General features: G+C 47.7%; 1 protein-coding gene across 1 annotated transcript; it reads left to right on the forward strand.

Annotated features, from left to right (window-relative positions):
- The first annotated feature begins 3,239 nt into the window (after positions 1-3,239).
- On the forward strand, positions 3,240-13,371 carry Slc22a13 (solute carrier family 22 member 13). Its single transcript, XM_047532322.1, has 10 exons — positions 3,240-3,617; positions 10,179-10,282; positions 10,535-10,689; positions 10,865-11,033; positions 11,250-11,370; positions 11,461-11,555; positions 11,780-11,994; positions 12,195-12,303; positions 12,816-13,031; positions 13,278-13,371. The coding sequence occupies exons 1-10, from the start codon at positions 3,240-3,242 to the stop codon at positions 13,369-13,371; spliced, it is 1,656 nt and encodes a 551-aa protein (XP_047388278.1).
- The last annotated feature ends 219 nt before the right edge of the window (positions 13,372-13,590 follow it).

The following is a 13,590-nucleotide window of genomic DNA, read 5'->3' on the forward strand; positions in this document are numbered from 1 at the left end:
GTATGGCTGGAGGAGGCGGGAATTGGGGCATGACTTCGGGGATATATATTTGTATCTGGCAAGTGGAGACCTCTCTCTCTGCTTCCAGATCATCATGTGAGCTGTTTCCTTTTTCCACACTCTTCCACCATGATGTCCTTTCTCACCTCGAGCCCTGAGGAATGGAGCCTGCTTTCTATGGATTGAGACTTCTGAAACCATGAGTCCCTAAAGAAATTTTTCCTCCCCTAAAAGTGTTCTGGTTGGGTCTGTTAGTCACAGTAGTGAGAAAGTTGACTAGAACATCCATTGTCTCAGTACCAAGATTTGGGGATCATTGTTCCAACCGGAGACGAATTTTAGGAAGGTCTTTAGTCATGTCTTACTTTCCTGTTGGAGGTTTTCTAATCATTGTCTCTCTCTGTATCCAAGAAATGGAAGAATTGCAGGTTGACTAGTTCAAGCTTTTCCTTTACACAGACAGGAAAATTGAGGCTCAGAGGTGGGAAGGGGCAGATTCAGGATGAATCAATAGCAAAACCCAGGCTTCCTATCTCCTAGCAACCATTTTCTTGGCAATTCAGTAGAGGTGATGCTGAGAAGAAGAACACTCCAGTAGACTAGGTAGAGGAAATGATAGATCTGGGGACAGTGATGAGCCTGATCAGGGAGTTTGGAATGGGGCCAATAGGAAAGTGCTCTCCTTATGCAACCTGGAAGGCTCTGTCTTTGTCCTTCACAGTCTGACCTGTCTTCACCAGCAGGGCCAGCTAGGAGGCAATACAGGCACACAGTATCCAGGACTGCCCTGCATAATCTTGCTTCTTTGTGTTTTCTCCACTTGTGCTCCTGTGCCGTCTTTTAAGATGGTTCAGATTCATAGCATGAAGAGCCTTTCCCATGTACACACAAGCAGATTGTGTGTGCATGTGCTGTGGTATATATGTGTGCGTGTGTCTGGAGTGTAGTGGAGGGAGACTTTGTCCTGTGTTCCTGTGATCACTGAGATTATGTGGGATCTCCTCAGCACCGACCTAGGGCAGCTTGTGTTTATTGTTTTCTTGGAAATGATAACAGTTTCTTCATTGATGAGTACTCCAAATGCAACTCATGGTTTTTGCATGTATTTGCTTTGCACTCTTAGATTGTGTATGGTGCTGAAAAGAAAGGGCACCTGTGCTGTGGTGAATCTTCTGACATACCTACTGCCACCTGGACTGACTGGTGTTGCAGACCACCACATACCAGAGGTCCACAGGAGAAGAAGCAGCTCATCAGGGTTAAGAGGTTGGATTAGATTGTTGGCAGAGTTACTATGCATGCTTTTATTTTTTTCCTTAGTTTTGACTAATCACAAGATGTTATTGACCAGACCTGTTGTTCCTGAACAAAGGAGTCAGATGCAAAATGGAGGCAGAGATGCAGGCAAAACTGAACAGCATAAGTCCTTCTTTTTTTTAGCATGTAAGCAAGTTTATTAGGAATTCATTTACATAATATTTATAAAACAAAATTTACTTCTGAGTATGTTAACATTTCTGTATTAAATGGCCTAATAGCACTGACATTATTAATGGCCACTTAAGTTATCAACATATAACAATTTGATACTTTGATCAAAAATCTGTAATTTAGTATCTAACCAGATTTGATAAATATATTTATCAAATAAATAAAGAAGCACAAGTCCTTCTTATAGGAATACTTGGCAATGGAGTACCAAATTATTAATGGAAAAATATGAGAAAATAGTTATGTCCCATGTGAATGCTTTCCAAAGGCGGACCTCAGCTGAGGAAGCTTTCAATAGTCAAGAGTACAGGACAACCTGATCTGTGGATAACAGTCAGCATCTCTCTCTAGTCACCTATGTCACCTCCCAAGGGGCTCATGAACAAAGTGGCCATGGTGATAGGAATGGAGGTTATGTATGGGCTCAGCAACATGGACTTCCTCTCACTAAGACCACCCTGGCCACAGCCACTGCTGAGGGCTCAATCAATCTGCCAGCAGCAGAGAATAGCACCGAGCCTCCCTGGGGCATGATTTCTCAGGTGACCATCTGGTCACCTGGGAACAGGTGGATTACTTTAGATCCCTTCCCTCATGGAAGGGGCAGCGTATTATTCTTCCTGGAACGACATTTTGGATTTGAATCTGTCTAACCTGAATACACTGCTTCTGCCAAAACCACCATCCGTGGGCTCATGGAATGCCATGTCCATCAGCAGGGCATGCTACGTAGTACCACTTCTGATGCAGGAACGGGCTTCACAGGAAACAAAGTGCACCAAGGGCACATGGTCACGAAATTCATGTGTTGGGGACATCATCTCACTGTTTGTACTTCTCTCACGCATTCGATACTTCATTTGGAGCTCTTCATCAGTGCAAACAGGAGCTTGGTTCCTCTGAGGTGCCTATAATGCCTCAGTACAGACAGGCTCACTGTCTATTCCGTTCTTGGTCCTGGACATTAAGTTCTCACCAATCTTGTACTTTCACTAGAGCAGTGAATGTCCTTGAATATCATTCTTTGGACCACACAGGGGTCTAGGTTCTGAGAAGTGGGAGAAAGTCGTTTCCATTTCCATTTTTCTTACTGTAGGTAAAGTGCATTGCTGCTTCTATTACCAAAAGACATGAATACTTCAAGAGAGGCTTTAAGAACCCATCCCACGTCCAATCCAGAAATCACTATGTGCCCTTTGCCCCAACATAACATGACGCCAAACACCACTACTTCTGCAATCCCCAGGAGATCCCCAGGCTGATTTCTTGCTGTCCTCCTGACTTATCCTACACAGCCTAATGTCACCACCCAAGGGGCTCATGAACAAAGTGGCTCTAGGGACCAGTCTTCTGTTTCTCAGAGACACTTGTCTCAGAATTTGGATTCTTCAGCAAATGGAGATATTGAGCTGGTGTGAATTGTTTAAGGTGTTGCAATTGGAGATGGGGTGGGATTGGCTACTGTAAGCTGTATTAATGTTTGGCTAAAGCTCAGGGCCCAAGAAGCTACTCTTGATTCCTCTTTGATGCCTGCTTGCAGTAAATAAAATAGCCTCAGAGGCTACAAGCTAGACTGGATGATTTTTTTTTTATCACGTTCTATTCTCAGATCACAACTAGGGAGCTGTGTGACAGGTGGATCTAGGCAAGGCTGGATTAAACATTAATGCGGTTGTTACCACTGTCCAGAGGAACAAGCACCCTAGAGCTAATCTCCAGAGTTACCTGAGGACTGGTGACTAGCAGTCATGGCTCAGTTTGCCCAGGTTCTAACTGAAATAGGTGACTTTGGTCGCTTCCAGATACAGTTAACGATCCTGACGAGTATTCCCAATTTCCTGTCTCCCTTCTACGTATTTTGCCAGGCCTTCATGGTCCTGGATGAGACCCACTACTGTTCAGTGGCCTGGGTCAAGAACCACACACTCAACCTGAGTGTAGCTGAGCAGCTGGCACTGAGTGTGCCTTTGGATGCTGAGGGCAGACCTGAGTCCTGCCTCATGTTCCGGCCACCCCCCAGTGACGCCAGCCTGGAGGACATCCTCAGCCACCGCTTCAATGAGACACAACCTTGTGAGACCAACTGGCACTATCCTGAGGACAGGCCCCGATCCCTGATGAATGAGGTACTGCTGGCCTTTTGCCTATCTGTCCACTTGTTTTGGGTCCATTGGTCCCTCTGCCTGTCCCCGTGCCTTCAGTCCCTGCCTGTTGCTGTCTCTGTAACTGTTCCTGTGCCTGTATGGCTGACCATTCGTATGCCTGTTTTACCTTTTGCCAGTCATCCTCTTGTTCTGCCTGTTGGTCCATCCACCTCTCTATTTTTCCTATATAGTCTGCCGGCCCAGTTCTCTGTTCAGTTTTGCCTGTCCTTTTGTTTCTTTCTCTGTCCTGCCTTGTCCCTCTGTCTGTCTGCCCAGTGGCCTGCCTTTAAGCCTGTCCTCTGTTTTCCTGCTCTTATGCTGCTTCTCTCTACCCAGTGTTCCCAGCTGTCTCTTTTCCCCTTGTCTTTCAGTCCACCCCTGCACGCCTGCCTGATGACCTGTGCTGTGCTTTCCTAACTCTCAGGCTGTTGCTTTCCCTGTCCACTTTTTCTGCATCCTGCTTGCTTGACTTGGGCTTCCTACTTTCCAGCCTCCCTCTGTACGTCCCAGCCTCTGGGATGCTGGAGAACACTCTGGGCTCTAAGACTTGTCCTGTGGATAATTAAGCACTTGCTCTTACTGACTTCATTCTCTTAGGAGAGACTGGGGTTCATGTACAGAAAGATTTCCTCCCTCTAGCCACTTCTGAGTAAGAGAGGCCTTCAAAAGCCTCTAGCTCCTTGCTGTTGTGGCTTCCCAGGTGGTAAGGTTTAGACACAGAGTGAGGAGATGACTTGGTGATGGCAACACAGTGAGCCAAGCATGGAGCTGCCTCCCCCGACACTGGACTCCTGCTGTGCTGATCCTGCAGCAGCAGGACATGGCATGAACAGTCCAGAAACCTGAGAGGCATAGGTTGTTGAGGTTGTTGGTTGTAAATCTGGAGCCCAGATATTAAACATTTACTCTCCCGCCACACACACGTAATTGAAAAAATAATCACTTTTAGAGACTTTCAAAACCAATGTTTTAACCAAAGTCAAACATTTACTTTTTAAACTCCAGAACCCTGGCAACTTCAAGGTGGGTCCTGCCTGTGTTCCTCCTGACTCTGCCTATCCCACCCACAGGAACAAAGTGGCCCAGGGACTCTCCCAATCTCTGTATCTAGCTCAGCCTAGCTGGTCAGACCCTTACTGGTATCTTGACCACCCCCCAGCACCACCCCCATGGCGGATTCTGGCCTTCACTAGCCCTCAAAGGTTGTGGGTGTACCATCAGGTCCTCATAAACCCTCTGTCCACCTGGTCAAATCCTTAAAGCCCACAAAATCTTTTATATTACTCTGAGCCCATTCTCTCCCTTGTTCACAGCCTGTATTAGAGTATTCATGCAACTTCATCCAGCCAAAGCCCACTGAGTATTAACTGTAGGAAACAGTGAGAGAAGGCAGCCCCCTGTTTCCCTTCTCCAAGGACGCTGGGTGGTCAGGGAAGATCTGGACCCCTTGTGCAGGAATAAAGGGCTGGGTGGCCTCTGAGGCCCAGAATTTGCTTTCTCCTGTAGACAACTTCCTAAATGAACTGGTAATGTGAGCTGGGCAACGAGATGCTCAAAAATGTTGACAGAGAAGATGAAAGTCCTTTGCAGACAGACTAGCAACCAGAAAGAGGTGGTTTTCAAGGTGTAGGTAACTTTGTGTGTCTGGAATAAGGGTAGCAGGGGTATGTGAATGGCATGGGGTATTTTCAAGGATTTGCACCTTTGTTGCTGTTTGTTTAAACAGAGTGCCCGTATAAATAACTGACACATTTGTCAACACCAAGTGAGCTTTAAAATTAGGATTTGGGGAAGGTAGAAAAGATAACATGAACATTGAAAAAAATTGGAAACTGTAATCAAAATAAACTGATAAAATCCCTGCTAATATACTTATGAAGAACCTTCATAAGACTCTTTCCATGATGTCTATGAAACTAGAGAGCCCCATCTGGCTACCCTAGGGTTCCTCATGTATAAAACAGACATGCGGGGATTTCCCTGACTGCCCCCATATGTCAAGTATTCTCCCTAAACCCACCCACTTCTGGCTTCTTAGTGCTACAGACCTGCATCCTCCCAAGCTAAAAGAGGATGCAATTCCTCCCACAGAACTGTTCTCTAGAACCACTCCTGTCCTTCCTCTTTCCCAGGCCTTCAGCTGGGTTTTAGTAGCATCATATCACCTACTATTAGACTGTATATCTACACTAAGCATATAAGACCACCAACAGGTAACGATTGTTTTAAGTTATGAACACCATCCATTCGGTGTGTCTCATAAGGTGCAATCGTTTATCTGTGAAAGAAGTTAAAAATTAACTTCCCCTTTGAAAAACCTAGCAAATGACAAATTTCCTTGAAAGTTAGTCATTAGTTTCATCAAACACTTGCTCTACTCAAGGGTGGAAAGAAAAGGCAACTGTCAAGGAATGTTATAGTTTGGATCTAGAAATGTCCCCCATAGGCTTTGAAGGCCTGATCCCTTTGAGGTGGAACTTTGGGGAAGTGATTGGATCACCAGGGTTCTAAACTCATTAATGGATAGTTCATTGGTGTATTCATAGCCAAATGGACTCCTGGAGAGTGGTACAAACTGTAGGAAGTGGGACCTAGAGACGGGAGTGCCTCCTTGGGGGCATGCCCTTAGGACCAGGAAGTTAAGTGAGTTTGCTCTACCACATGGCCCCTGTCAGGACATTCTGCCTCACTACAAACCCACAGCAATGAGTCCAAGTGACTATGGACTGAAACCATGAGCCAAAATAAATCTTTCCTCCTTTAAGTTGATTTTCTCAGGTATTTTGTCATAGCAGATGGAACACTGACTAACATTAGGAATATATTAATAAATGGCAGCACACACACGAAGCTCTTGTTCAGCTATAGAGGCTCCAGGGCAACTAATATTACTCTGACACATTCATTAGACCTTTTCATGTGTGTATAGAATACCCCACTTGACAGCCCTTTGGTCAAGGACAGCTTTTCAGCAGTTTCTGGAATGGTAGGCTTCTGTTTGCTCTTGGCAAGTTTCTCAATAGGAGAGGGGTCATCTCTGAGCTCAATCTGTGTCTCAACAAGCAAGATAGTCATCACTGGACATGGTGCATTATCTCAGGCACCCCATTTTCTTTCACTTCTAGTAAGGTCAGAGACTCCTGAAAAACAGAAAAGAAATATGTTTATTTGTGGATGCTCAATTGCCATAATCTCTCATACTCTGCTTGTCCTACAGTGTCAAAAAGTCAAGAGTCTATGACTCTCCACCAATCTTGTGACTACATAGTTTTCAAAAACAGCACACACTCAGGTGGAGATTTGATGGTTGTACTGAATACTAGTAGTCAAGTTTTACCAATGGTATCACTGCTCACAACAATAAACTCAGTTGTCTCCATCACTGAAATTGTTTTGTATCCCCTTGGTCCAACACACACAAACTTGAAGCTTACTTCAACTTCTCCACTGGCCTATTGGCAGCTCTCAGAGCTTCTATTTGGCCTCAGTCAGCAACCTAGTCCATGCTGACTGGGTTGGGCTTTGGACCTCTTACTTTCTCGGTAAGAGGTCCCTCCCACTCTCCCTCCCACTTCCACCCTCCCAAGAACTGTGACTCGCAAGGAAATATATAATTTGGGACTTTGTGACCTGTGCCACAGGACAATCCAAACTCAGTTCCAGAGCAGAGTTCCCTTGGAATGAGATCTTTTGCCTCTGCTTTTTTTTTTTTTTTTTTAATCTATAAGGAGGAGCTCTGCACACTGATGCAGAAGGTCCTATCCAAGTGGACACCCCAAATGTCCTTAGTATAACCAGTAGTTTCATACTCAAGCCAAAATAAAAAACACACTAATCTGAAAAGAAAGAACATTTCCTTAAGGATACATGCCCTTGAAGGTCATAGTACGTTTCTATTTCTCAACTTATCAGTGCAACATTTCCTGGGTGCCCATCCTTGGTAAAAGGAAAAGGTGACTCATGGCCCTGTCCATATAGAACTCTGAGGGGGAGGGAAACAGACTGTCAATGAGTAGCAGCAATTGCATCATCTGTTCTGGGATTGAGGACGAGGTTGGAATGGCAAGAGGAGGAGAAGCAGAGAGAAGATAATTTTTAGGGTCTGGAGGCATGAAAATGTCTGGCATATTTGAGGAACACTGACATAAAAGATGTTGGGAAATAGATAAGAGCCAACTCTCGTAGGGTCATAGGTAGAGTGCTAAAGAATGTGGGCTTTCTGCTAGAGATCAAAGAGGACCACTGCGGGTTTAAGAAGAAGGAAGAGATATGTGGTATGTGCTCTAAGAAATGAGGGTGGAATTCTGCAGGCCACTATGGCTGACCCTGAACAGAACCAAGCACTGTTGGCGTTAGGGAGGTGGATGACTGGCATCCCAAGTGCATCCCTCTTCATCTCCATGCCATCTGCAAAATGATGATGCCACATGAGTTTTGGTTTACCTTGGCACCTCTCCAAGACTTAGTCTCAGTTGCTGAGCAATGGAATAAGCCTTCCTGGGGTTGGAGTGAGGATTGAATGACATAAGGGGTATAAACTACAGGGAGGTAATGAGTCCGACCAGGGGTGCCAGACTTGGAAGACCCCCATGGCTTGACATTCTTGCCAGTGAGCACTGTAGCCCTGAGAGCCTCATGAGCACAGGGCCAGTGCAGCCATCCTCGCTGACATCACCTGTGTAACATCCACCAAGCTGAGCAGGTCACATGTGTTAGTTCCTTTAATCCAATCAGATGATACTATAATGGATTTTATCACCATTTTTGTACTGGTGGGAAACCAAGACACAGATACACAGGCTAATAGGCTCAAGGTCACACAAAGCCATTCAGTTCTGACCGTAGAGCCTGGCGATAGTAAGCCTTTATTTATTTTAAATGGTATTTTACTACAAGGGCAATCTAGTTGCTAGACAAAAACCAAACAAGATGGAACAACAGTTAAGAGTCCTGTCCTGTCCCACGTCATTCTCGGGGGTAATCAGTTAATCATTTGACACATACTGAAAGTCCTTAAAAATTAACAGTTGTCCTTGAGAACAGAAGTATGAGCACAATGGTAACTCCTGGATTAGCTAATTTCTTGCTAAAGTTTATTTAACTGATGGTGATTGACTAGTTAGCTAGGTGTTGGCCTTAGTTCATTGGCTCATTTTCAGCAAACATTCTCTTAGACTTTACTCAGTTTCGTTCCCTGTCTAGGGCAATAGAGATGTGTTGATTCCATCAGATGCCAGGCAACTGTGGGACCCAGGATTAGCTGCTAACCTCCCCTCCCTCAGGGGAAAATAATAATAAGTCCATGACAGTTGTGACAATTCTCTGAGGCAATCATGTATGAGGCTGAGTCGTGTGCAAGGGGTGCAGAACTCCCCTGAGGCAGTCGTATGTACTGCATGTGCACATACAGTGGACATGTGTGCAGAGCTGGGCGGATCCACATTTTTTTTTCCACTTCATTTCCTAGACTGTGGATCAGGCTGTCTCTAAGCCTCCAGGTGGATTGGCATCTTTTGCACAGATATACTCTCCCACCCCCGCTCCCACCTTCTCCCACTCTGTGTGCATGCTCCTCTGTTCCAAACAGAAGGTGTGTGTGCATGCTCCTTAGGATTCTGATTGCCTGTGATTGGTGAGTGTTTCAGGGGGATTTTGCAACCAGATGGGAAAATTTGGAGAGGGCCAACTGGGTCGCAAGGATGTCTGAGCTGAGGAGAAGAGACCCTTCCTGTCAGGATGAGGCATCAGTGGATTGTCATAGATGCTCAAATTTTAAATCCTTAGTGAGTCAGGAATTTTATATGGCACCCTTAGGCTAAAAGAAATAGCTTATAGTTCTATGTATTGTTACCGCCAAAGCATAATATGTGTTTATGTCCTGACAATTTACTAGTTGTTTTAAAGAATAGTACACGTAGTACACATAAATTGAAAGAGAAAAACATTTTATTTAATTCTTTTTAAAAATTTTTAAAAATTTTGTTTGTTCTAATTAGTTGTACGTGACTGGAGAATGCATGTAGACACTTTGATAGATCATAGATAAATAGAGGGTAATCTCTCATTTTTCTGATTATACATATTGCAGGATCACATCGGTCATGCAACAGCTCACTAATGGAACGTGTGTGGCCCCTGAGCACACCTTGGACACTTCGCAGCCCTTGGACACTGCTAGGTCCATTTCCAGTTCCATGCTGATTTGTACACGGTTTGCTTTTTTTTCACAGTTGCTGCCTGAAACAGGACTTCGCAGAGATAAGATGTCATTGACAGAAAAGTAGTGTGATCTCATGTTGAAGCATAGACTATCCTGGGCTAGTAGTTTGTGTGATGTCAGACAGATTTTAAATATCACTGTATTTATTTCCCTTTAAATATACTGTGCTGTGCCCAGTGAGTTCACTGTGGTGCCCTGGGGTGCCTTGGAACACAGTTTGGAAACCATAGGCATGAGCCCTAAGAGCTCTGTCGCGGGCTAGGTGGTGAAGGACGTGCCCTCAGTACTTCCCCCACACTCACATCTGCCTGTGTTTGCCTCAGTTCAACCTGGTGTGCCATCGGAAGCACCTGAAGGAGACCTCGCAGTCGGTGTTCATGTCCGGACTCCTCATTGGGGCCCTCGTCTTTGGGCCACTCTGTGACTGGTATGAACCCTGACCAGCTCTCCCCTGGCCTAGCATGCTTTTAGGTTTCTGGTACAGGCCCAAGTTTCCCCTTGTGCCCCTCATGCTGGCCTCCAGGAAAAGACCTGGTTTCTTCCCCCCTCCGATGGGGCTCCCAGAGAAAGGCCGTGTCTTATCTCTCAGAGAGCCCAGGTCTGGCCTGCCGGGTTTCCTCTGCTTCCTTCCTAGCAGTACCCTTCCCTCCTCACACAGAACTGTGCTTTTTTACCTCAGGATTGGCCGCAAAACATCTCTCCTGGTACAGCTGCTCCTGACTACGGTCGTGGGCCTAGTCACCGCCTTTGTGCCCAACTTTGAGTTATACATGGCCCTGCGCTTTGTTGTGGCTACTGCTATCTCAGGATTTATCTTAAGCACGGTTGTCCTGAGTAAGTCTCTGGGCCCTGCCTGTGGGGGTCTTATAGGCATCCCATACCTGAGGCAGACCCCGTGGAGCTTCTCATGGAGGGACTGAGGCCCCCATGCTGACCTGGTGGCATCTGGGGAGTGGCAGGGAGTGAATGGGCAGGGTGTGGTCCAGCCTCAGCCTTTCTGTCCCCACAGTTTCAGAGTGGGTGAGCCCCTCATGGAGAACTCGGGCTGTGATCCTGACCCAGGTCACTTTCGCCTTTGGGCAAATGGTGCTAGCCGGACTTGCATATGGTATCCGCAACTGGAGGCTCCTGCAGATTGCTGGTGCCGCACCTATGTTGCTGCTCTTCTTCTACATCTGGTGAGGAGCCACTTGCCAGGAGCAAACCACCCCTAGGCTGGCTATGCTTTGTGGCGGGGAGTAGTGCTCACACTTACCTCATGGGGGCAGTCAGAGGCTAGTCTGGGAGAGGGAGTCTCTTAAGTGTGCAGGGGTGTGGTTCCCCGTGTACTGGAAGGGCTGGGAGAGCTCCACAGGACTTCAGACCCCAAGGTCACAGCTGCTCCTGGTCGACAGGGCTCTGCCAGAATCTGCTCGGTGGCTCCTCACCCAGGGAAGGATAGAGGAAGCCAGACAACTGGTCCAGAAGGCAGCCTCAGTCAACAGGCGGAAAATCTCCCCGGAGCTCCTAAACCAGGTACTTCCAGCAGGCCAGGGCTTGACCCTGTCCCTAAAGCTGACCCCCATAGAGCCTCTGCATGACCCCTCACTCTGCTTCTCTTTCCAGTTGGTCCCAGAAAAGACAGCCTCCTCAGGGAATGCCTTGGATCTTTTTAGACACCCCCATCTTCGGAAGGTGACCCTGATTCTCATCTGTGTCTGGTGAGTTGTCCAGGATTCATGCGCTTCCCTGGGGACAGTGCCAAAGCACTGCCCCTTCCTTGGCCACTTCCCTTTGTGTCAGGTGAGTGGCGACTCTCAGGTTGGGTGCTCTCTCCCTAGCTGTGCCAGTGTCTCCTTTAGTGACACTGACCAAGGCAGGTTCTTCCTCTGGGTGTGATGGTGTTACACACCAACAGTGACAGGGATCCTTGGATGCCTTATAGGTTTGTGGACAGTCTGGGGTACTATGGCCTCAGCCTCCAAGTGGGAGACTTTGGCCTGGACATCTACCTGACACAGCTAATATTTGGAGCCATCGAGGTACCCGCCCGTCTTCTCAGCATCTTCATGATGGAGAAGTTTGGCCGCAAGTGGAGTCAGATGGGGACTCTGATTCTGGGTGGCCTCATGTGTATCATTATCATCTTTATCCCAGCAGGTATGAGCTGGCCATTTCCCTCCCTCCCCCACCCCTGCTGTAGGGGCTGGACCAAGGGCCATCACTCCCCTCTCAGGAGTATAGGCTTCCCCAGGGGTTGGGTACAGAAGAGGTGAGGAGTTTGGGTGGACCAGGTGGTGGGCAGGACCTAGGGAGTGGGCGGCTTACCTTCCATGTGGTTCACCAGCATCTTCCTGCAGATCTGCCCTTGGTAGTCACCACGCTGGCTGTGGTGGGGAAGTTCGCCACTTCTGCTGGCTTTACCATCTCCTACTTGTACACTGTTGAGCTCTTTCCCACAGTTGTCCGGTAAGAGCTGCTGGTGTGACTCTTGCTCTTCTGCTTCTAGGGCCCTGATTTTGGCCAGTCCTCTGCTACCCTCATTACCAGTCCACAGATAGTTAATGAGACTGATTCTGGGGCCCTGACAACTAGAACTGTAGTACAAGCTCCCAAGATGTCTCCAGGCTGGTGGAAGACAGACATGGATATAGGCCACGGCCTGACCTTGTTGGGACAGGAATATGGGCAGTCTCAGAATGAATGACCCAGGAGAAGGAACACTCTGATGAGGGGAGGGGTGGTGGGCAGTCACAGACTTTGACCTTAGATGGGACAGGTTAGACAGGGAGTAGGCAGACAGGGAGGCCTGGAGGTGGGAGGTGCACGCAGGGGCAGGAGTGCTGGATAGGCCAGAGGAGACTGGAGATCCTGCTGGCCTTTGGGGGGGGGCGTGTCACCATAAGGGGTCTGGAGGTGGAGCTGTGCTGTGACTCCGGGTTGCGGCTGGTTCTGCTCAACTTGTACTGGCCTTCCCCCAGACAAACAGGCATGGGACTGGTGAGCATCTTCTCAAGATTGGGTGGCATCATCACACCACTTGTGGTCCTGCTGGGCGAGTACTATAAGGGACTCCCTATGCTCATCTATGGCAGCTTCCCCATCGGGGCAGGAATACTCTGTATTCTACTGCCAGAGACACGTGGCCAGACTCTGAAGGACACCATCCAGGACCTGGATCAGGGGCCCCACGCACGGTGAGCAGCTTGCTTCCTCTGAAGCCCAGGACCTGGGCCCCACATCAGAGGCCCCTCTGCCAGAGACCCAGACCTCCTCCTCACCATTAGTCCATCATTGCTTAGAGGCCAATATGGGTCCCTGTGGAACCAGACATCTTACTGACTTTGGGTCAGATTTCCCCTACTTTCAGAAGGGAGATGGTGAGGGATTATGCCATGGGACCAATTTCTGGACAACCAATGACTGCCTTCTGTTCCCTGCAGGTCCCTGGTGGCAATGCCCCCAGAAAAAGAAATGGAGGCCACGGGAAGAACTTCTAGTCCAGGGGTGACCACTGTGAGCAGCACCTGCTTCTAATTGTGGTCTCTAAGAATCAGACCACCAGCAGCAGGGAACTGCCTACACATTCCCTTGCGTCCCCACGACCATTACAGATCAGCCTCGTTTATAGAGGCAGCACACCAGAACATGGCCCCAGCCCCTGCCACTGCTGAGTCCAATCCTGGAAGCCACTGGGACAGGACTTCCCTCCTTCCTTCTCCTCTCTCATTCCCAAAGTCCCATTCCCAATGCCCT

The sequence above is a fragment of the Sciurus carolinensis genome, chromosome 17 (genome assembly GCF_902686445.1).
Source record: "Sciurus carolinensis chromosome 17, mSciCar1.2, whole genome shotgun sequence".
NCBI classification, from domain to species: Eukaryota; Metazoa; Chordata; class Mammalia; order Rodentia; family Sciuridae; genus Sciurus; species Sciurus carolinensis.